Source organism: Oncorhynchus kisutch, linkage group LG29 (genome assembly GCF_002021735.2).
Source record: "Oncorhynchus kisutch isolate 150728-3 linkage group LG29, Okis_V2, whole genome shotgun sequence".
In the NCBI taxonomy this organism is placed as follows: Eukaryota; Metazoa; Chordata; class Actinopteri; order Salmoniformes; family Salmonidae; genus Oncorhynchus; species Oncorhynchus kisutch.
Genome location: NC_034202.2, coordinates 26,165,389 through 26,189,968, shown reverse-complemented (window position 1 = coordinate 26,189,968; position 24,580 = coordinate 26,165,389). Strand labels below are relative to the sequence as shown.

Genomic DNA, 24,580 nt, shown 5'->3' with positions numbered 1-24,580 from the left:
TAATTTCACCAGTAAGCAAGTACATAAGCTAGTGTGGTCAATTTGCTGCCAAGAAACCACTATTAAACACCACTAATAAGAAGAGACATGCTTTGGCCAAGAAACACGAGCAGTTGACATTAGACCGGTGGAAATCTGTCCTTTGGTCTAAGCCCAAATTTGAGATTTTTGTCTAAGTGAGACGCAGAGTAGGAGACTGGATGATCTCTGTGTGTGATTCCCGCCGTGAAGCATGGAGGTGTGATGGTGTGGGGATGCTTTGCTGGTGACACTGATGTATTGAGAATTCAAGGCACACTTAACCAGCATGTCTACCACAATGATCCAACACATCTCCAGGTTGTGTAAGGGCTATTTGACCAAGAAAGAGAGTGATGGAGTGCTGCATCAGATGACCTGGCCTCCACAATCGCCAGACCACAACCCAATTGAGAAGGTTTGGGATGAGTTGGACTGCAGAGTGAAGGAAAAGCAGCCAACAAGTGCTCAGCATGTGTGGGAGCTCCTTCAAGACTGCTGGAAAAGCATTCCAGGTGAAGCTGGTTGAGAGTGTGCAAAGCTGTTATCAAGGCAAAGGGAGGCAACTGATTAATCTAAAATAGAAAATATACACTACTGTTCAACTTTGGGGTCACTTAGAAATGTCCTTTTCCATGAAAACATACATGAAATTAGTTGCAAAACGAATAGGAAATATAGTCAAGACATTTTCAAGGTTATGATTTTTAATTGAAATAATTGTGTCCTTCAAACTTTGCTATCCTCCATTTGCAGCAGTTACAACCTTGCAGACCTTAGGCATTCTAGTTGTCAATTTGTTGAGGTAATCTGAAGAGATTTCACCCCTTGCATCCTGAAGCACCACCCACAAATTGGATTGGCTTGATGGGCACTTCTTACATACCATACGGTCAAGCTGCTCCCACAACAACTCAATAGGGTTGCGATCCGGCGACTGTGCTGGCCACTCCATTATAGACGGAATACCAGCCGACTGCATCTTCCCTAAATAGTTATTGCATAGTTTAGAGCTGTGCTTTGGGACATTGTCCTGTTGTAGGAGGAAATTGGCTCCAATTAAGCACCATCCACAGGGTATGGTGTTGCAAAATGGAGTGATAGCCTTCTTTAAGATTCCTTTTACCCTGTACAAATCTCCCACTTTCCCACCACCAAAGCACTCCCGGACCATCACATTGCCTCCACCATGCTTGACAGATGGCGTCAAGCACTCCTCCAGCATCATTTCGTTTTTTCTGCGTCTCACAAATGTTCTTCTTTGTGATCCGAACACCTCGAACTTAGATTTGTCTGTCCATAACACTTTTTTCCAATCTTCCTCTGTCCAGTGTCTGTGTTCATTTGCCCATCTTCATCTTTTCTTTTTATTGACCAGTCTGAGATAGGGATTTTTCTTTGCAACTCTGCCTAGAAGGCCAGCATCCCGGAGTCGCCTCATCACTGTTGATGTTGAGACTGGTGTTTTGCGGTACTATTTAATGAAGCTGCCGGTTGAGGACTTATGAGCCATCTGTTTCTCAAACTAGACACTAATGTACTTGTCCACTTGCTCAGTTGTGCACCGGGGCCTCCCACTCCTCTTTCTATTCTGATTAGAGATAGTTTGTGCTGTTCTGTGAAAAGAGTAGTACACAGCATTGTACAAGATCTTCAGTTTCTTGGCAATTTCTCGCATGGAATAGCCTTCATTTCTCAGAACAAGAATAGACTGACGAGTTTCAGAAGGAAGTTATTTGTTTCTGGTCATTTTGAGCCTGTAATCTAACCCACAAATGCTGATGCTCCAGATACTCAACTAGTCTAAAGAAGGCCATTTTTATTTCTTCTTTAATCAGGGCAACAGTTTTCAGCTGTGCTGATGTAACAGTATAGCTTCCGACCCTCTCCTCGCTCCTACCTGGGCTCTAACCAGGGACCCTCTGCACACATAGACAACAGCCACCCTCGAAGCATCATTACCCATCGCTCCACAAAAGCTGTGGCCCTTCAGAGCAAGGGGAACAACTACTTCAAGGTCTCAGAGCACCCCGCTAACCATTTCACATCGGTTACACTGACATAATTGCAAAAGGGTTTTCTATTGATCAATTAGGTTTTTAAAATGATAAATTTGGATTAGCTACCACAACGTGCCATTGGAACACAGAAGTGATGGTTGCTGATAATGGGCCTCTGTACACTTATGTAGATATTCCATTAAAAATCAGCCATTTCCAGCTACAATAGTCATTTACAACATTAACAATGTCTACACTTGTATTTCTGATACATTTTATGTCATCTTAGTGGACAAAAAAAAAGCTTTTCTTTCAAAACAAGGACATTCCTTAAGTGACCCAAACTTTTAAACAGTAGTGGATTTTGATTTGTTAAACACTTTTTTGGGTTACTACATGATTTCATATGTGTTATTTCATAGTGTTGATGTCTTCACCATTATTTTATGTACATTTGTCTACATTTTTATGTAGAAAAATAGCAAAAATGAAGAAAAACCCTTGAATGAGTAGGTTGTGTCCAAACCTTTGACTGGTACTGTATATATATTTTTTATCGTGATAAAAAATGATTTTGCCTGACTTTCCTGAAAATGTAGCTTTGTTGTTTACATTTGACACTTCGCGGCCACCATTGTTTGACAGGTGACTGCAGTTTGGATTGAATTGTGGGTCTTATCAACCCCACAAGTGATCAAAGTTCTTCACTCGCTCCCTCGAGCTAAATCAAAGGCCGAGGGGGTAACTTTATTTTTATTTTTTATTAACAAAACAATACATAAAGCACATGGGGGAACACAAGAATACATAGATTACAAACAATGGACAATCGAGCTAGGGGGTACAATATCACATTACAATTACACAAGGACCTTAAGGGACATATATATATATATATATATATATATATATATATATATATATATATATATATATATATATATATATACTTACAATTCTAACAGCTTTTTTGTTGGTAGAGCATTTAACCGTCTTAAAATAAAGTTCAATTTATTTTTGTAGGGTAAGAAAATGTGGTTTTCTGTTTGTAAATTTACATGTGTCTATGAAATTTGGCCAAAAGAATAATTAAATTAATTACATAAAAATGTTTCAGCTTATTTCTAACGTATGTTAAGAATCCAAACAGTACATCTCTCCACAATAGTGTAAAATCTTCATAAATGTGTTAAATTATAAACCTACTGATGTCTTGCCACAGTTTTCTTACATGCATACAATGCCAAAAAAATGCAACACTGTTTCTGGGTGGTCATTACAAAAGGAGCAATTTGAGTTGATGTTTTCCTTAAACTTCTTCATATAGTGGTTGGCAGGATAATATTTATGAATAATTTTAAAGGAAACTTCCTTAATTTTGCTAACAAGTAGGTATGTGTGTGGCAACATCCAACCTTTTTTCCAACAGATATGATCAAAAAATCCATTCCAATAAGGCATGGCATAAGGTATAGATACAACATCCTGCTGAAACAAGGTTCGTATCGCTCTGTTGTTGAATGGATCAAAAGAGAAACAAATATTTCCTACTGATGAGTCAACAGGGTCAATAGAAGGTAGGCTCTGAGGGTCAGGTCTTGACACGTTCCTGAATAACATAGCAACACCTGAGGGAATGGCATCTAAAACAATTGCAAAATCTTTAGGTGTTACAGGGACCTTGTAAAGTGATAAGAATTCCTTAGAACTGAGTAAAAGACCCTCTGCATTTACCAGTTGGCTCACCAATAGGATATTATTTTGGAACCAATATTCTAAAAACAAAGAAGTATTTTTATACAATATATCCCGATTATTCCATATATAATATCTGTGTGGAGAAAAATTGTGTTTATAAATTAAGGACCATGATAAGAAAACCTGCCGATGAAAAGCAGAAAGTTTCACTGGAACTTTGTCAATATTATAATTGAAAAACAACATGAAGTTAAGGCCACCAAAAGTAGAGAAGACATGATGAGGAATAACATTCCAGATAGAAGTGGGTCTTCTTAGGAATTGTTTTATCCAATTGATCTTAAAAGTATTATTTAAAGTAGTAAAGTCCAGAAAATTCAGTCCACCATTCTCATAAGTGTTCATTACAACAGTTTTCCTAATGTAATGGGTACGGTTTCTCCAAAGAAAGTTGAAAAGCATCTGGTCAATCTCCTTGCGTATTTTACTGTGAAGAAATAAAGATAGAGCACCATATGTTTGTCGAGAGATACCTTCAGCCTTGGTTATTAGGACTCTACCTTTTAAAGATAAGTCCCTCCTTTTAATAAGATGGTTAATAATTTAGTAAGCCTCTAGACTTCTGATCCTTTTGAATGGTTATGCCTAAATATGTAAGTTCTTATTTTACTGGAATACCGTAATATGAAGGTGTCACACAATCTTTGACAGCTATGAGTTCACATTTATTAATGTTAAGATATAGACCAGACGCTTTGGGGGTAACGTTCGTGAATTGGACCTCCACTTAAAATGGCAATTAAACTGCATCCGGTTTCGACGGGAATTCCCGGAGGGAAAGTGGCGAGGGTTTGAGGGGTAAAAAATAACGTGTTTGGACCGCAGACTGATCTCGCTTCCTCCCATCTTTGAGGACATGTATTTCCTTTGCTAAAGCGGTTACTCGAATATCTTGTCAATATAATAGACAGTCTTTGTCATAAACCAGTGTTGGACTTGGCCGAGCATCTACGCCACACACGTTTCTTCCCCTATTCGCATCAGGATCAGTGCTGAACGCTTGGCTCGGGAGAATCAAGCGAGCTAAACACGGCTTCCATTGCCGTGGTAGCCCCACTCCGTCTAGCTGAACTACTAGTAAATAACTACAGTGGGTTACCTATTCGACGTTACTTCATGGGTACGGTGTCGCGGTCGTTCATAGGCAAGCTAGCTAGCAGTATCATCCCTCCAGCGCTAGCTAGTAGCCTGCTAACGTTAGCAGCTCAGTGTTGATTCCTTTGCAGTGTTGATTCCTTTGACTCCATCTACCGCTGACACTGGTGCAAATGAGTGAACCGGGGAAGAGTTTGCTTTCTTCCCCTACTTCTTCAGGGGGGCAACCTGTGGGGTCTGACACCTACAAAGGCTGGCTGTATAAATGGACTAACTACTTGAAGGGCTACCAACGCCGGTGGTTTGTCCTTAGCAACGGCCTTCTGTCATATTACAGGTAATTGCTAGCAGCTAGCTATGCTACCGTTAGAAAGCTAGTTAGATAGCTAGCTGCGTTAATGCAAAGTCAAGTGCAGTTTAGAACCAATCCCATAGTGACTGTAATTTCAGATGAATCATGTAGTTGACAGTCTATAGACTGCTTGGCGTGCATAATTAATATAAATGCAGCAACGTTAACAGGTGACTTTAGAACTGCTGTAGTTGGACCAATATTACTCACCAAAACAAGTCTGTTAAGATATTTGGCAATTGAGAACAGCATGCCATGATGAGCATCATCCCACAGTAAGGCATTTCTCTAGTCAGTCAATGACTGGGCATAAATGCAGAATGTGTGGGAGACAATTAGGCAAAAGCAGGAAAAAAAAACGTATCAGATTCTAAATGAATGAATATACACTCAGTGGACAGTTTATTAGGTACACACATCTAGTACTTGGTCGGACCCCCCTTAGCCCCGAATAATTCAGGCTGTTATGGAGGCAATGTTCAGGTGCACTGTGACGTTCAAACGTTGCTCAGTTGGTATCAAGGGACTCCCCCACACCATTACACCACCATCACCAGCCTGTACTCTTGACACTAGGCAGGATGGTGCCATCGACTCATGCTGCTGATTCCAAATCCTGACTCTACCATCAGCATGAGGCAGTAGGGACCGGGATTCGTCGGACCAGGCAATGTTTTTCCACTCCTCAATTGTCCAATGTTGGTGATCACATGCCCACTGGAGCCATGTCTTCTTGTTTTTAGCTGATAGGAGTGGAACTTGGTGTGGTCATCTGCTCCAATAACCCATCCATGATAAGGACCGACGAGTTGTGTGTTCCGAGATGCCGTTCTGCACACCAGTGTTGTACTGCGCCGTTATTTGCCTGTTTGTGGCCAGTCTGTTAGCTTGCACAATTCTTGCAATTCTTTCTCAACAGCTGTTTTCGCCCACAGGACTGCCGCTGACTGGATGACGTTTGTTTGTCGCACACTGCCGTGCGTGAAAAGCACAGGAGCCCGGACGTTTTTGAGATACTGGAATCAGCGCGCATGGCACCGACGATCATACCACGCTCTGTCGCTTAGGTCACTCGTTTTGCCCATTCTAGCCATACTGTTCACATTTTTGTGAACAGGATGGTGTAACTAATAAACTGACCAATGAGTCTATATTTATGGTTGCATATATGATGACATTTGCACATTTCATGTAGATAATTGTTATAGATGAAGCTGTAAATAATATTTTAGGTGAGATTCATATTGGAATAGCTTTTTTTTGTGGGTGGGGGGTTATTTTACAGGAATGACTGTCAGCGCGTACGACACTGCATATCTATGTAGCAACCTACGAGACCCACCTAGGTCGTTACATTTCTTTATGATGTATAAGATGTCTGACATGTTTTATCTGATGCTTTTAGAACGTGTGGTCCTCTAATTCAGTAACGGCCTTCACAGTTGTTAGGCACAGTTCCCTAAAACCAGTTAAGAGGGATGTCAGCCAGACTGTTATGCACTCATTGTGAGGTATTTGTCAGAGGTGTGTGTAGACACACTTGGACATCACCACTTTCCCTGGCTGCCCTACAGTGTTTGATGGGAATGCATGACTGCTCTGCCATGTGTGTTTATGTCACTGAACTCTTTGAGTACCAGCACAGAATAAAGAGTTAAATGCCCTGGCATAACCAACGCATGCACATTGCACTGACATGCACACACAAATACACTGCCTAGCACTCACATCGGCTATGCTCAAGTAGGTGCAGGTGTAACAAACCATGAGATACTGTACTCCTATGAAATATAAATAATTGCATGTGTGTGTGGCTGGATTTGTGTGGTGTGCATGTGTGTGTGCCGTGTTGTGACATTTCTGTCTCTAGAACTAGATTTAGTCAGCAGACTCTTCCCTTGTCTCTGTGTGTGTACGTGTGTTGGTGTGTGTGCGTCTCTGTGCATTAGGACTCAGGCAGAGATGGCCCACACTTGCCGTGGCACCATCTCCCTGACCACGGCACACATTGAAGTGGGTGACGCGTGCCACCTGGTGCTAACCAGCGGAGGGCGGAGCTACCACCTGAAGGCCACCTCAGATGGGGAGAGTCAGCGCTGGGTCTCTGCCCTCCAACAGGCTAAGGCCAACGCCAGTCACATGATGCACCAATCAGGTGAGAGACAGTGGAAAATTAAATGTTTGAGTGGATTGGGATGTTTTTAAATGGTAGAGTGGGTGAAGAATGTTTAGCTTACATTCAAAATAAATTATGACAACACTATGATTTGTGGCTTTACTGCTGTACATGACACAGTGATTTGTGACCCTTTTGAAAATAATTTGAATTTACATTATGAAAAAGTATTGAGACTAGGATATTTGACCTTTTACCTTACCTTTACCTTGTCTCATTGGAGGTGAAAATGTATATTGGGACATTAACTGCAGGTTCTGTTTTTGGAATTTAAGGTTAGGCACCCGAGGTAAACAAATCTTATAATGTAGCGTTCCGTGTCAAGGTTACCAGCGTCATTCATGCAATCAACCACAAGGTGGCTTGCTCAATAAATGTTGACCGTTTGGGACAAGTGTTCCTGTTTTCTCAATTTTTTATTTTACCTTTATTGAACTAGGCAAGTCAGTTAAGAACAAATTCTTATTTTCAATTACGGCCTAGGAACAGTGGGTTAACTGCCTTGTTCAGGGGCAGAACAACAGATTTGTACCGTGTCAGCTCAGGGATTCGAACTTGCAACCTTTCAGTTACTACTCCAACGCTCTAACCAACCACTAGGCTACCCTGCCACCCCACTAGGCTACCCTGCCGCCCCACTAGGCTACCCTGCCGCCCCACTAGGCTACCCTGCCGCCCCACTAGGCTACCCTGCCGCCCCACTAGGCTACCCTGCCGCCCCACTAGGCTACCCTGCCGCCCCACTAGGCTACCCTGCCGTATAATGCAACATTTGAATATAATTCTTGTGGTTGGTTCTGTTCCATTAAAAACCTCCAATGGAGACTGTCACTTATCAGTCATTTCAACAAGCTATCGTGTGGCTTTTTTTGCTAATTGCATTGCTAAGAGTGGGCACTGCTCTGGTGTCCTTGAGAATTCATTTTCTTGATTGAACTGTAGTTTTGAGCTGTCTCCACCGATTGCTGGTTTAAGTCCAGTTCTCTGATATGCACTTAGTGAGCTTGTGGAAAAGAGGGTGACTGCGAAGGATGGTGCAAGGGCACAGCTTGTAATGACATCTCTCTTTCTCTTCTCTCTCGGCTCTACATCTAATTTCTATCTTCCCTCACACACTTGCTCTCTCTTTCTCTCCATACCCCTCCCTTTTTGAGTATGACGACAGCCGGAGTTGAATGAAGTGACCTTCCAGCATTTATACTCCTCCTCCCACTGCTATGGGGAGAGAGATGCTTCATATTTCCATTAAGACTATTTTCTCTCTATCTGCACTGTAGAGAAAGAGATTCAGTGCAGCCTCCTAATGAGTTTTCCTCTGTAAGTATTTATTACCTGCAATAACTATATTGAGGAAATAATTGTCAAGTTAGCTATAGTGGAGGGGTTGGTGTGTGTATTTGTGAGTGGATTCATTCCCTGTGTGGTACTGTGTCCTCATGGTAATTCACTTTGACAGTCAGTGGGGTAGACTTCATTTATCAGCTGCACACTGGAACAAATGTGAGTAACTGATTATTAAATGTTATTTGGCATCTTTAATGTGTCCGCTTCTCTTTGAGGCAATGCTCAGTCAGAGATCTATCTTTAGCTCCTTACTGATTTGAACTGACCTAGATATGACAGATGGTGGTAATACATGTAATGCACGTTTTTCTACAGATTGGATTTATGACTGATTTTCTCAGGGATCTGCATTCATTCATAGGAGAGGGGTTGTGCCTCTGTTTCGTTCCACAGTACTCTTAGCCTCTGAAGGGTTTGTCTGTGTTTTTTAAATTATTATTATTTATTTTTTTACCTATATTTAACTAGGCAAGTCAGTTAAGAACAAATTCTTATTTTCAATGACGGCCTAGGAACAGTGGGTTAACTGCCTGTTCAGGGGTTCAGGGGCAGAACGACAGATTTGTACCTTGTCAGCTCGGGGATTTGAACTTGCAACCTTCCGGTTACTAGTCCAACGCTCTAACCACTAGGCTACCCTGCCGCCCCAGCGGTGCCTGTGTATGCTTGTGTATGCTTGTGTATGCTTGTGTATGCTTGTGTATGCTTGTGTATGCTTGTGTATGCTTGTGTATGCTTGTGTATGCTTGTGTATGCTTGTGTATGCTTGTGTATGCTTGTGTTTATGGACATGGGCATAAACTTTAAAGTCATCTGTTTGTTTACTTAAACTTTTATTTAATGGGTCAGTTAAGAACAAATTCTTACATGAGTCAGGGAAGTCAGTTGAGAAAATATTCTTATTTACAATAACAACCTGGCAAGTGGCTATGGTCAATGCGGCCAAACAGATGTAGCAAATGAAGCTACGCTAAGTCACTGAACAGCATTTGTAGGATCTGAACCCATTTAGATGATTCTCCATTCGCCCATGGCCCAGAAACTGCTGAAACTTCAGTAATATAGGACAATGGACACTTGTGGTGCAATAATAGTAAACATCATTCCTCTCGCAGAGCTGTGGATTTTAATTGGGTATTAGCCTCATGATCTCTGCTTTAATTCCCTGGTCACTGAGATTGGGCACCGTTGAAGAGTTGCCCCCATATTTAGGAGCTGTTATTGTTGTTGTGGTATTGTTTTGTACCAGGGGAAGTTAATCCGATTGGTGTTTACTGAAGGTGTGTGTGTGTGTGTGTGTGTGTGTGTGTGTGTGTGTGTGTGTGTGTGTGTGTGTGTGTGTGTGTGTGTGTGTGTGTGTGTGTGTGTGTGTGTGTGTGTGTGTGTGTGTGTGTGTGTGTGTGTGTGATCTGATGATTATAACAGAGGTCTTCACTAATTAGATTCTAGATGATGATAGATGGACACACCAGTTGTCTTAGATGATTGCAGCAGAGCAAGACGTTTTGCTGGCAACTTTAACATGCCGCCAGGTTTTTGCCGACTTTCCTTTATATCTGAAACCGGCAACAAAGCCTGTACTTTTATTTCCGCCAACCGACCTGGTCATAATTTTGGTAAGATGTTTAAAAGTCCCGCCAACCCATCAATATAAAGTATTCATACCCCTTGATTTACAGTGCCTTCAGAAAGTATTCATACCCCTTGATTTATGCAAATCTATTGAAAATTAAATACAGATATCTAATTTACATAAGTATTCACACTGCTGAATCAATACTTTGTAGAAGCACCTTTGGCAGCGATTACAGCTGTGAGTCTTTTAGGGTAAGTCTCTTTCCACACCTGGATTGTGTAACATTTGCCAATTATTATTTTCAGATTTCTTCAAGCTCTGTCGAATTGGTTGTTGATCATTGCTACACTACCATTTTCAGGTCTTGCCACATATTTTCAATTAGATTCAGTGGTGGAAAAAGTACAGAATTGTCATACTTGAGTAAAAGTAAAGATGCCTTATAAGAAAATGACTCAAGTAAAAGTGAAAGTCACCCAGTAAAATACTACTTCAGTAAGTAATATACAAGTATTTGGATTTAAATATACTTAAGTATCAAAAGTAAAAGTAATTGCTAAACTATACTATAAGTATAAATAATTTCAAATGTCTTATATTAAGCAAACCAAACTATTCTATTTTTTAAAATGTATTTATGGATAGCCAGGGTCACACTCCAACGCTCAGACTATAGGTCGACCGATTAATCGGAATGGCCGATTTAATTAGGGCCAATTTCGGCCTCCCGGGTGGCCGAAGGTCTCTGTGCCACCAGAGACTCTGGGTTCGAGCCCAGGCTCTGTCGCAGCCGGCCACGACCGGGAGGTCCATGGGGCGACGCACAATTGGCCTAGCGTCGTCCGAGTTAGGGAGGGTTTAGCCGGTAGGGATATCCTTGTCTCATCGCGCACTAGCGACTCCTGTGGCGGGCCGGGTGCATTGCACGCAGGTCGCTAGGGGCACGGTGTTTCCTCCCACACATTGGTGTGGCTGGCTTCCGGGCTGGATGTGCGCTGTGTTAATTAAGAAGCAGTGCGGCTTGGTTGGGTTGTGTTTCGGAGGACGCATGGCTTTCGACCTTCGTCTCTCTCTCGAGCCCGTACGAGAGTTGTAGCGATGAGATAAGATAGTAACTACTAACAATTGGATACGACGAAATTGGGGAGAAAATGGGGTAAAATGTAAAAAATTGGGTCCGATTTCAAGTTTTCATAACAATCGGTAATCGTCATTTTTGGACACCAATTATGGCCGATTACATTGCACGGAACGAGGAGACTGTGTGGCAGGCTAACTACCTGTTATGCGAGTGCAACAAGGAGCCAAGGTAAGGCGCTAGCTAGCATTAAACTTATCTTATAAAAAACAATCAATTAACATAATCAATAGTTAACTACACATGGTTGATGATATTACTAGTTTATCTAGCTTGTCCTGCGTTGCATATAATCGAAGCGGTGCCTGTTAATTTGTCATTGAATCACAGCGTACTTTGCCAAACGGGTGATTTAACAAGAGCATTCACGAAAAAAGCACTGTCGTTGCACCAATGTGTACCTAACCATAAACATCAATGCCTTTCTTAAAGTCAATACACAAGTATATATTTTAAACCTGCATATTTAGTTAATATTGCCTGCTAACATGAATTTCTAACATGTCACTTTTCTTCCGTTCTGTGCAAGCAGAGTCGGGGTAAATGCAGCAGTTTGGGCCGCCTGGCTCGTTGCGAACTGTGTGAAGACCATTTCTTCCTAACAAAGACCATAATTCATTTTCCATAATTATGACATAACATTGAAGGTTGTGCAATGTAACAGCAATATTTAGACTTATGGATGTCACCTGATAGATAAAATACGGAACGGTTCTGTATTTCACTGAAAGAATAAACGTTTTGTTTTCGAAATGATAGTTTACGGATTTGACCACATTAGTGACCTAAGGCTCGTATTTCTGTGTGTTATTATATTATAATTAAGTCTATGATTTGATAGAGCAGTCTGACTGAGCGGTGGCAGGCAGCAGCAGGCTCGTAAGCATTCATTCAAATAGCACTTTCGTGCATTTCCCAGCAGCTCTTCGCTGTGCTTCAAGCATTGAGCTGTTTATGACTTCAAGCCTATCAACTCCCAAGATTAGGCTGGCAATACTAAAGTACCTATTAGAACATCCAATATTCAAAGGTATATGAAATACAAATGGTATAGAGAGAAATAGTCCTATAATAACTACAACCTAAAACTTCTTACCTGGGAATATTGAAGAGTCATGTTAAAAGGAACCACCAGCTTTCATATGTTCTCATGTTCTGAGCAAGGAACTTAAACATTACCTTTTTTTACATGGCACATATTGGACTTTTATTTTCTTCTCCAACACTTAGTTTTTTGCATTATTTAAACCAAATTGAACATGTTTCATTATTTATTTGAGACTAAATAGATTTTATTGATGTATTATATTAAGTTAAAATAAGTGTTCATTCAGTGTTGTTGTAATTGTTATTATATATACAGTATATATATAAAAATCGGCCAATTAATCGGTATCGTCTTTTTTTGGTCGGCCAATAATCGGTATCAGCGTTGAAAAATCATAATCGGTTGACCTCTAACTCAGACGTCATTTACAAATGAAGCATTTGTGTTTAGTGAGTCCGCAAGATCCGAGCCAGTAGAGATGACCAGGGATGTTCTCATGATAAGTGTGTGAATTGGACCATTTTCATGTCCTGCTAAGTCTTAAAAATGTACTTTTGGGTGTCGGGGATAATATATGGAGTAAAAAGTAAATAATTGTCTTTAGAAAGTTGTCATAAATAGTAAAGTACAGATACCCTCAAAAACTATTTAAGTAGTACTTTTTGAAGTATTTTTACTTAAGTACTTTACAGCACTGAGTAAATTTAAGTCAGACCTATAACTCGGCCACTCAGAAACATTCACTGCCTTCTTGGTAAGCAACTCCAGTGTAGATTTGGCCTTGTGTTTTAGGTTATTGTCCTGCTGAAAGGTGAATTAATCTCCCAGTGTCTGGTGGAAAGCATACTAAATCAGGTTTTTCTCTAGGATTTTGCCCGTGCCTAGCTCCATTCTGTTCCTTTTTTCATCCTGACAAACTCCCCAGTCCTTAATGATTACAAGCATACCCATAACATGATGCAGCCACCACTATGCTTGAAAATATGGAGACCCCAGGCGTCCTTCTTTTCACTCTGTCAATTAGGTTAGTATTGTGGAGTAACTACAATGTTGTTGATCCATCTTCAGTTTCCTCATCACAACCATTAAACTCTGTAACTGTTTTAAAATTACCATTGGCCTAATGGTGAAATCCCTGAGCAGTTTCCTTCTTCTCCTGAAACTGAGTTAGGAAGGACGCCTGACTGGGTGCGTTGATACACCATCCAAAGCCTAATTAATAACATTATGGGGTATTGTGTGTAGATCAGTGATACAGAATCTCAATTTAATCCATTTGAAATTGAGGCTGTAATACAACAACATTTGGTAAAGTGAAGGGGTGGGAATACTTTCTGAAGGCACTGTAAGTGTCCACTCGTAACACCTTACAGTAGCTCACACCACCTGTCTCTCCTCTTTCTTTACTCCTTCTCCTGGCATCTTTCCTTTGCCCATCCCCATTGTGGGTTCCCTCTCCATCACCTGTAGGGGCGGATCACTGTCACACATGAGTCATTCAGATGTATGAGTCATGGCCATCTCTATCAATTATCTGCTGACATGCTTTCCTCTGACTCCCACACATGACAGATGATGATGTGTACTTAACGATCGCACAGACATACCATGCAGCCCTCTTCATCTCCTTCTACTGTGTAGCAGATATTACTCACAGTTAATTTAGACTACATTATCACAATCCATTTAGACTACATTATCACAGTGCATTTAGGCTACATTATCACAGACATTTCCTAGGATGGGTGTGCTTCTATTCAGAGTCACAGGTTTGGTGACTATGCTAAAACAATTGTGCACTGGTAGAGCAGCTGTCAGAGGAGAGAGAGAGAGATCTATCTCTCTCTCTCTCTCCTGGGTGCTCTTATCTGTCTCTCTCCCCATGTGTTGTATATGTTTCATCAGACCACTGCAGATGTCTGAAGGAGTTTTCACTCTCATTTTAATCTTCCCCTGAGAGCTCATAAATCCACTTTCCATGATTGAGTTTTTTCTTTAATAACAGCATGGGAGTCCTTCACTGTTGTCTGGCGCTCCAAGGATGCTCTGCCTGACACTGGCCTTGAGTCAGACAACCTGCCTGGGAGATGGTAGCTTATATATGCATGCATGTCACATGAAGCAGGCAAATGCAGAAGCTGATGGATTTGGCCCAGATCTGTGTTTTTACGGTAGGATCTATTGTAGGTATTTGTGATATTTACATGGTTTATTCTGACATTTACTTACAACCACTGGATTCACGCTACAGTAGTGTTTGAGTTTGGCAAAGTTCTGTCGATATAGAGATGAGTAGCCTAGCTTTTATTTCTAGACAGCAAGGGTTGTTTATAATTTGAGTTGTTCTGATTTGGGGCTTTTTGATGCCTCTGGCACCATGTAAAGTGTAAGGGTCTTACAATGTTGTTTTCTCTAGCGTTCCATCTTGTCCAATGTTCTAGACTACCAGTGAACAGTAGGATTCAAGTTATGAGGTGTCAATAATCTAGTCTACAGGGTAGGACTCCAGATTACTTTGTTGTTGTAGGATGCAGATGGCAGAGTTGTGGAGATCTAGGTGACCGTGGCGGGTGTCTCAGACACCAGGCTCCAGCAGCTCTGAGATGTCTGTAACACTGCTGCTCTCACTGAGAGACTTGTCTGTCTGTTCCGCCTGTCCTTTCTCTCTGAGCTCATTAAAATCCACATAATGATTGCACCCCAGGAATATGTCTGCCTCTGCTGGTACTGGGCGATTTATTTCCTCTTGCTGCCTGTGACTGATGGTACCAACACGGGGGAGGAGCGGAGGGAAGTGAAGTGCGTCATCGTTTTTCTCCCTCCACTGCTAAAAATAACTAGGTCCTCCAATTGCTTGGGCCTGTGTTTCCACAGCGACCATAGAAATGTAATTCATAGCTTCCTGTCGGGGCGGGAGGGGGTCACAACGGTTGATCTCTCTTTCCGTCTCACACTCTCAATCTATTCCCATAACTTCACATCTCTGTAGAATCTCTCCATCTTTGTTTCCATATCTCTTTGTCAGGGATAAGTTATTTTATCTCTGCCTGCATCACAACTATAATTGTCTACAGTATCTCTACCTCATCTTCTCGTCCATAATGGAAACTGTATGACCGTCCGAGGGCACGAAAGGAAAGAACACATTCCGCCCTTCAAATCAATCATCATGTCTTCTCCACTTGCAGATTTATAGAGTCAATGCTATTTTAAGAATATGGCTTTGTAAGCAAATGCCTGAATGAATGGAACAAATTCAGTGCTGCTCCCTCTAACCATCCCTACCACCCTCTGTCTGTACAGATGACTCTGGAGACGAGGCCCCTGTGCCCCAGCCTGACCGAGCCCTGACCCAGGGGGCTCTGAAGACCCTTGCCAGTAAGCTGGATGACCTGAGCACCTGCAACGAGCTAATCGGCAAGCACGGCGCCGCCCTGCAGCGATCCCTCAGCGAGCTCGAGGACCTGCGCACGGCCACTGACGGCACCGACAAACTCAAGACTGTCAACGAGCGTGCCACACTCTTCCGCATCACCTCCAATGCTATGATCAATGTGAGGACCGACTCACTTTGCTAACACTTTGCCAACATTTCAGTACAGCACCTACTGGCTACTTCAATCGATTTTTCAGTATAACCAATGCTAGTAGTCATCCTACTGCTTTGATCAATGCAACAATAAGAACTCTTAATGCCATGATCAATAGGAGTGTTTATTATATTGGACTGAGTGTTGTACCTATGCTCTGTAACTTTAGAGGTGTCATTGATATATTGTCACCTCTGTGGCTGCCTTCTCCTCTGTATGGTCTCAGGCCTGTAGGGACTTCCTGGACGTAGCAGAGACACACAGCCGGAGGTGGCAGAGAGCCCTGCAGTATGAGAGAGAACAGCGCCACCATCTGGAGGAGACTATTGAACAGCTAGCCAAGCAGCACAACAGCCTGGAGAGGGCCTGGAGAGAGGCTCCCAGCACACACCCAGGTCAGAGGTGCGCACACACACACACCAGTCTGTTCTCTCATATTTGATTAAGATTAGAAAACACTCAATGGTTTAAGCTCCTACCGTGAAGGTAGTTTGGTGCAGTTTATTGCTTGTTATGGATTGGAATCTCACAAGAAACTGTCCCTCCTCTGGTCATCCCTGGCACTGCATTCATAGTGGGATGTTGCTGGTTTATCTTTCAGAATTTAATTTATTGTAGCATAAATGCACTCCGGTTTGAGAAATAAGATCTACACAAACAAAACACCCTAACTCAAACTGTAATTATCCTGTGTACCTGGCAGACGGAGGTGAGAGAACGCAGGAGGGTGACGCCAGTGATGAGAATGAAGACACAGAGTTCTTTGATGCCATGGAGGACTCCCCTGCCTTCATCACAGTGACCGCCTCTGACCACACCCAGCACAGGTCAGTCAGGGTCACTGGGATGAAACCCTGATGAAGGAAGCTTGCTGTTGAAACATTAGTTATTACATGTGTTGCATCGGATTCAGAACCAGTCCAGGTCACTGACCTGATCTCTACTGATCATGGGGCCAAGTAGAGTTCATTCATGTAGCTATGTAATATGACGATGCTAGCATAATTCATTAGGCTTTATTATGTATAATGAATTCATTTGACTGTGTTTTGTGTATATGGTAGTTGTAGTGTGTTTGTGTTTCAGACGCTCCGGCAGTAACCAGAGTATAATGAGTGGAGGATTACCCAATAGTGAATGGAGCCACAATGAGAATGTGAGTCTGCAGTCTTATGCTTTACCACCTCTTTACATACAGAGGTTTAGTAAATCATAGGCAAGGTTATCTTACCTTAGGGCAGGGATCATCAACTAGATTCAGCTGCGGGCCAATTTGTTTTTCATGAGTATATGGTCGGGGGGCCGGAACCTAATTACAAATTATTTGTATTATTGTAAATTAACTGCAAATTAACCACAAGAAATTAAATTTAAACCTTGCTTACATTTGTATACGGTCACGTGTCTCTATTATGTGTGGGAATACGTTTTTTTCTCAGAAAACTTGGGGGGCCAAATAAAAGTGCCTGTGGGACACCAGTTGGGGAGCCCTGCCTCAGGGATTGTATGATACAATACTTTAGGGTGAAATAATATTTGTTGAGGTCTATCCTGTAATACCTCTGCTTACCTGATTAACTGTGGTTGACCATGCATGTGTTCCTCAGGACTCTGGCTCCAACAACGTCCAGCTGCGTAGAGTTAGACGGAGCCGCATCCCAAACAAACCCAACTACTCCCTTAACCTGTGGAGCATCATGAAGAACTGCATCGGCAAGGAGCTGTCCAAGATCCCCATGCCTGTAAGAGAAACGAGAAGTGATTATACGGTCTGTACTAGTGTTTGTGTATTAAACGCAGGACGCAACTCCAATGTGTGTCTGCCTGCAATTGTGACTTCAGGTAAACTTCAACGAGCCCCTGTCGATGCTGCAGCGTCTAACTGAGGATCTAGAGTACAGTGACCTGCTGGACCGGGCGTCTCGCTGCGAATCGTCCCTGGAGCAGATGTGCCTGGTGGCAGCCTTCTCTGTGTCCTCCTACTCCACCACCATCCACCGCACTGCCAAGCCCTTCAACCCCCTGCTGGGGGAGACCTACGAGCTGGACCGGCTGGATGACTTCGGCTACCGCTCCATCTGCGAACAGGTCAGACACAACGAACACCCCGGCACGCTCTCTCTCTGAAGCATGTCTAAGATGCACAGAGACAAACAGAATGGCCCACGCACTAATGACAATGTCACCCTCCTCCTCCTGCTCTCTCAGGTCAGTCACCACCCCCCAGCCGCCGCCCACCATGTGACGTCACAACGAGGCTGGACCCTGTGGCAGGAGATCACTATCGACAGCAAGTTCAGAGGGAAATACATCTCTGTAATGCCATTAGGTGAGCCGTGCATACCCAGTATGTACATTGTCCTCCAATATGCACTAAATACTGGTTACATATACAGAATCATGTCACATAGCTATTTCAAATCCATATTAATTAGACATTTTGTATAACGTTGTTTATTTGAATTATCTTTCTCTCTAGGCTGCATCCACCTGCAGTTCCACTCCAGTGGGAATCACTATGTGTGGGGAAAAGTCACCTCCACGGTGCACAACATCATAGTGGGAAAACTGTGGATTGACCAGGTGAGTGTCTCACATATGTAATGTGTGTTTGTATATTTGTATACAGTCTGTTTGTCCCTATTGTTTATATACAGATGTAGGATGACCTATATTGTCACAGCTATGTAATCCTGCAGCAACAGGATTTGAACATTTAGTCCTTAATGGTGCTTGATTGGTGGTTGGGCTATTGGCTGGCCAAAAGTAGGCTGCATGAAAAGTGCAATACTCTTAATGTAACTGTGGGTCTTCAGTGAATTTATGTAAAACACAAAGTTGTTCTGCATTTCCTGCGGCGCATGACAATTTTCAGCATCAAAAGAGTGATCAAATGAAGTGCGGCACAGGAGGTTGAGGCAGCTTCATTGAGGAGGACGGGGTCACAGTAATGACTGGGGTGGAATGGTATCGAATACATCAAACAAATCAAATCAAATGTATTTATAAAGCCCTCCTTACATCAGCTGATGTCTCAAAGTGCTGTACAAAAACCCAGCCTAAAACCCCAAACAACAAGCAATGCAGGTCTAGAAGCACGGTGGCCGATCATAGCCGATCATTCAGAGTATCTCTACTGCACCTGCTGTCTCGAGAGAGTTGAACACAGCAGGTCTGGGACAGGTAGCACGTCTGGTGAACAGGTCAGGGTTCCATAGCCGCAGGCAGAACAGTTGAAACTGGAGCAGCAGCACGGCCAGGTGGACTGGGGACAGCAATGAGTCATCAGGCCAGGTAGTCCTGAGGCATGGTCCTAGGGCTCAGGTCCTCCGATAGAAAGAGAATTAGACAGAGCATACTTAAATTCACACACGACACTGGATAAGACAGGAGAAATACTCCAGATATAACAGACTGACCCTAGCCCTCCGACACAAACTACTGCAGCATTAATTCTGGAGGCTGAGACAGGAGGGGTCGGGAGACACTGTGGCCCCATCCGATGATACCCCCGGACAGGGCCAAACAGGCAGGATATAACCCCACCCACTTTGCCAAAGCACAGCCCCCACAACACTAGAGGGATATCTTCAACCACCAATTTACCATCCTGAGAAAGGCCGAGTATAGCCCACAAAGAACTCCGCCACGGCACAACCCAAGGGGGGGCACCAACCCAGACAGGAAGATCACGTCAGTGACTCAACCCACTCAAGTGACGCACCCCTCCTAGGGACGGCATGGAAGAGCACCAGTAAGCCAGTGACTCAGCCCCTGTAATAGGGTTAGAGGAAAATCATCCCAGTGGAGAGAGGGGAACCGGCCAGGCAGAGACAACAACATGGTTTCCATGTGTTTGATTCCATTTGCTTCATTCCGGACATTATTATGAGCTGTCCTCCCGTCAGTAGCCTCCTGTGGTGGGTGGTGTTGTAGAGAATCTGCCTCACTCTGCTCTCTCTCATTATGTCTGCATGAATCATCAGGTCTCCATGTTTGCCAAAAACACAATCCAATCTGTTTTTTCCCATCTATCCATCCCTCCCTGTCCTGCTTTGCTGTCCTCACTCTCAACATTGTCTCTCATGATTAATGACACCAATAGTAATGATTATGATATATTGCTAACATTGATAAACCAGAAGTGTTTTGTAATGATATTGTTGACCGTGTGTCGATAATGCTGAAGCTAATTTCCACCAGGAGAATCATCAGCCTGTGGCATGGGATAAATAACCTGTGTTTTTCTCTTTGTAGTCTGGGGACATTGAAATAGTCAACCACAGGACCAAGGACACCTGCCACCTCAAGTTTGTCCCTTACAGTTATTTCTCCAGAGACCTCTCACGCAAGGTAAATCTATGGTTTTAGAAACAGAGGCAGTCCTTCCCACATCCTCAATGTCTCCTCCCTCCCTCTGATGTTGTGACTCCAGGTGACAGGTGTGGTAGCAGATAGCGAGGGCACGGCCCATCACATTATGTCTGGTACCTGGGACGACAAGATGGAGAGCGCCAAGATAGTGGAGAGTAGCCGGGGATGTGGAGGGTCAGAGGGCAAACAGAAGACCCTCTATCAGACCCTCCAGCCCAAAGTGCTGTGGAAGAAATACACTCTCCCGTAAGATCAGCCTGCCTGCATATTATCAAGTCAGCCTTAAGCACGTAAACCTATTTATACAACCATTTTGCTTCCTCTCCTCTTGCATCCTTGCGACACTTCTTACTCCCACATCACTACCCGTCGCTCCTCGCCCTCTCCCTCTCTGTCCATCCTATCTATCTGTTTCACCTCAGTGTTTTCTCTCCACTCCCCAGGGAAAATTCTGAGAACATGCACTTCTTCTCCTCCCTGGCCCTGACACTGAACGAGCCTGAGGAGGGCGTGGCTCCGACTGACAGCCGCCTGAGGCCCGACCAACGGCTGATGGAGGAGGGGCTTTGGGACGAGGCCAACGCCCACAAACAGCGTCTGGAGGAACGACAAAGGCTGGAGAGGAGGAAGAGGGAGGCACAAGCAACACAGGTCCTGGAAGAAGGTGAGGAGGGTAGTGGAAGGACTTGATAAAGGACATCTCAAGAGAGATTACAGTATAGAAACTAGGAAGCAAAAGTGTGACAATTGCAATACAGTGTATGTCAGCAAGATGTTACCCATATTGAGTTACATATGTGTATGTTTGTGTCTCTGACTCCTTAGGCCAAGACATCGAGGGCTTCCAGCCACTGTGGTTTGAGAGGAGGACAGATGATTCAACGGGGGAAAGCACTTACGTGTACAGGGGTGGATACTGGGAGGCCAAAGACAAACAGGACTGGAGCCAATGCCCTGAGATCTTCTAAGGCTCCACCCCTGGGACTGTGACATCACTGGAGGGCAGAGCTGAGGGACTGATGGACAAGCAGAGGGAGGGGTCCACATGCTGCAAACACATTGACATGTGGCCAACTCTTTGTCCATGTGTGTGTATTTGTTTGTGTTCCAGAAAGAAGGAGCCCTCCATGCCAAACTTCAAGAACATTCTCTGTCCCCATCACTGACCAGTGTGTTTCGCAAGCATGGCCTCGTGTGTGTGTGTGTGCGTGCGTGGCGCAACAGAGTAAGTTAGAGAGATAACCTATTTGAGATATTTTGATTAAGAGTTACAAAATAGAGTTATTGCATGGAAACCCATATTTATTTGAGGTGGTATGTCTAGTGGTGCCTGGTGCCCCATTGATCTGGTAATAAGGTAATAACTACCGTAAGTGTATAATATTATAGAATAATATTGGGACAATTGTATGGATAAGTAGGGGGGAAAGTGAAAGAGGTTGTGTTTTGGTTCTAGGATGTCCTGTTCCAGTCTGAGCAACTATCTCCAATATATACCAAGGGTACAAAACATTAGGAACACCTTCTTAATATTGAGTTGCACCACCTGCTGCCCTCAGAACAGCGTCAATTCGTTGGGGCATGGACTACAATGTGTCAAGCGTTCCGCAGGGATGCTGGCTCATGTTGACTCCAATGCTTCCCACAGTTGAGTCAAGTTGGCTGGATGTCCTTTGGGTGGTGGACCATTCTTGATACACACAGGAAACTGTTAAGCATGAAAAACCCAGCAGCATTGCAGTTCTTGACACACGCAAACCGGTGTGACTGGCACCTACTACCATACCCTGTTCAAAGACGCTTACATATTTTGTCTTGCACAATCACCCTCTGAATGGCACACATACACAAACCGTGTCTCAAGGCTTGAAAATCCTCCTTTAACCTGTCTCCTCTCTTCCAGCTACACTGATTTGAAGCAGATTTTTTTTAGGTGACAGCAATAAGGGATCAGAGCTTTCACCTGGATGCCGTGTCATGGAAAGAGCAGGTGTTCCTAATGTTTCGAATACTTTACATATCTATGCATATCTATATGTAACTATGCATATCTATATGTAACTGTGCATATCTATATGTAACTATGCATATCTATATGTAACTATGCATATCTATATGTAACTATGCATATCTATATGTAACTATGCATATCTATATGTAACTGTGCATATCTATATGTAACTGTGCATATCTATATGTAACATTGTGCAGTGCCAGTGTTTCCTTCCGTTGCAACAGCTAGGCACTCCCCAGATGTGTAACTTAACAGTGCATTTCTGCAGTGCATGAAAACACCCATGTAGTGGACGCTGATATCACTGAATACTTTTGATCTGTACAGACCTCATCTCAGAAACCAAGAACTAAAGTCTTTACCAGTTATGTTACATGCGTCTTTCCATGAGAGATTAGTACAGACCAAAAACTGTAGGGGAATTTTGAGTATGTAAGAAGCTACCCACGATTATGATCATTCGTAAACGATATCGATTGTGTTCTAATGTCTTGATTTCTCAAATGTTGATGAGGGTGCATTATGAACAGACAAAATGTTAAATCTTAACAAATGATTCCACCCTGTGCAATGAAATGTTTCAATGTCTTATATATTTTTTTAAATATTAAGAAATCGTCTGAATTATACTATAGGACGTGTAATGTCGAGTTGCACAGTGCAAAGGAGGTGTGTACTCCAATTATTACACATCTTTGTGTTTGACTGCAGGCATTTAAACATGCACCATCAATGAACTCAGACCAGTGTTGTGGCACCACTTGTAGCTAATGCATGGTTTAATGTGCTCATGCACTGCTGCCTAGTATTAATTAGGCATTAGCCTCAATAGCTGTTTCTAGACTTCACTCACAGAAGAACATCGTGTGAATTCACCTCTTGTGCCCTAGGTCTTCGAAAATTAACTTTTTTTTGCTTGAGCAAACAAACTGTCTCAATGTGGTCTTTGTAAACATCCACAGTGTTATCAGAGATGGTCTATAATGTAGTAACCAGCTTTGGTGTCATGCAGTTCTCAACTCAAGACATAGATGAAAAATAAATTAGACAAGTTGAAGACTCAAGCCAAGAGGAGATTTCCCCTGAGACAGTCTGTCTGATCTGGGCTAGCCGGTCTGATGGGGCTGCACACTCCACATTACTCGTTTGACGTTATCTTGGCTCTAGCACACATGTATTCAAGGTACCACTCAATAAAAGCAATTCAATCTAATTATGTGCATTTTATTGGCTTGCCAGATTTGTAATCATGATAAATGTTCGTCTTCAACTGACCTCAACCTGAGGATGAAAAATACTTTTTGTTTTTAATGTTGCTGCAGTTGCACTTACATCCAGCAGGTGCCACAATAGCCTACATTTTTATATTGCTGATGTAATGCCATGTTCACTTAAAGTTTAAAAAAGCTTCATTCTGACATCGGGCTTGAATTGTAAAATGCCATGTAAGTATTCAAGCATAGTATGGCTTGAAAGCTGATTGGTGTGGCTACAAGTGGTATTCAGGTGGTCTAATAATTCAAATACAATTGTTCATGTGTTAGGCTATAGATATGATTAGAAAAATGAAAATGCAATTGCATTGCAAACAGTGAATAGGTAATTGCCTTGTTCACATGATACCATGATTTGAAATATCCTGGATGTACATACACAACCATAAGATGTTATGCTTAATATGGCACAGAATTTAGGATTACATAACCTAGGATAACCTTAGAGAATGGAATATCCTAGTGTTCCTGTGTCTTCTTATAAAATATGATTTTGTAATTAAGCATTACAGTAATTATATCTGAACAAATGTGAAAGTTTGGACAGTTTGTTGCTGATCAGTCAACATACAGTCCTTTTGGCTGTTTTAAGGCGGTGGTGTAGTGCTCACTGGCTAGATAACATCTGTATTGTATTCTACACTGAGAACAGAATGTTCCAAACTAAGGCAGAGTATCATGCATTCTGTTTTTCACATACAACTCCTCACTAGAGGTGGGAATGCAAGGTGGTGTGGTAAAGGGGGGAACAATCTCACTGTGATTTCTGTCCCATGTGCTATATTTGCATTGGTGGATTGTTTGTTTTTTAATACAGTCAGTA

The 24,580-nt window shown here is 42.7% G+C and overlaps 1 protein-coding gene across 8 annotated transcripts; it reads left to right on the top strand.

Annotated features, from left to right (window-relative positions):
* Window positions 1-4,542: 4,542 nt before the first annotated feature.
* Window positions 4,543-23,696, top strand: LOC109873946 (oxysterol-binding protein 2). Of its 8 annotated transcripts, XM_020465647.2 has the most exons (16): window positions 5,096-5,208; window positions 6,159-6,290; window positions 6,509-6,569; window positions 7,173-7,378; window positions 15,809-16,059; window positions 16,322-16,490; window positions 16,799-16,922; window positions 17,182-17,251; window positions 17,703-17,837; window positions 17,938-18,183; window positions 18,304-18,424; window positions 18,575-18,678; window positions 20,353-20,448; window positions 20,531-20,715; window positions 20,913-21,133; window positions 21,295-23,696. In XM_020465647.2, the coding sequence occupies exons 3-16, from the start codon at window positions 6,511-6,513 to the stop codon at window positions 21,435-21,437; spliced, it is 2,130 nt and encodes a 709-aa protein (XP_020321236.1). In that variant the 5' UTR covers window positions 5,096-5,208; window positions 6,159-6,290; window positions 6,509-6,510; the 3' UTR covers window positions 21,438-23,696. The 8 variants fall into 8 exon arrangements, with proteins under 8 accessions (XP_020321234.1, XP_031665171.1, XP_031665169.1 ...); XM_031809308.1 differs by having other exon boundaries at window positions 6,509-7,378; XM_020465648.2 differs by lacking the exon at window positions 6,159-6,290 and having other exon boundaries at window positions 5,097-5,208.
* The last annotated feature ends 884 nt before the right edge of the window (window positions 23,697-24,580 follow it).

What these genes read in the sequence shown, in the direction of transcription:
- LOC109873946 (XM_020465645.2), top strand. Translation starts at nt 5,045, where the DNA reads ATGAGTGAACCGGGGAAGAGTTTGCTTTCTTCCCCTACTTCTTCAGGG. An exon ending in GGCTCCCAGCACACACCCAG is followed by an intron (nt 16,491 to 16,798) that starts GTCAGAGGTGCG and finishes TGTACCTGGCAG; the next exon opens with ACGGAGGTGAGAGAACGCAG. An exon ending in TGGAAGAAATACACTCTCCC is followed by an intron (nt 20,716 to 20,912) that starts GTAAGATCAGCC and finishes TCCACTCCCCAG; the next exon opens with GGAAAATTCTGAGAACATGC.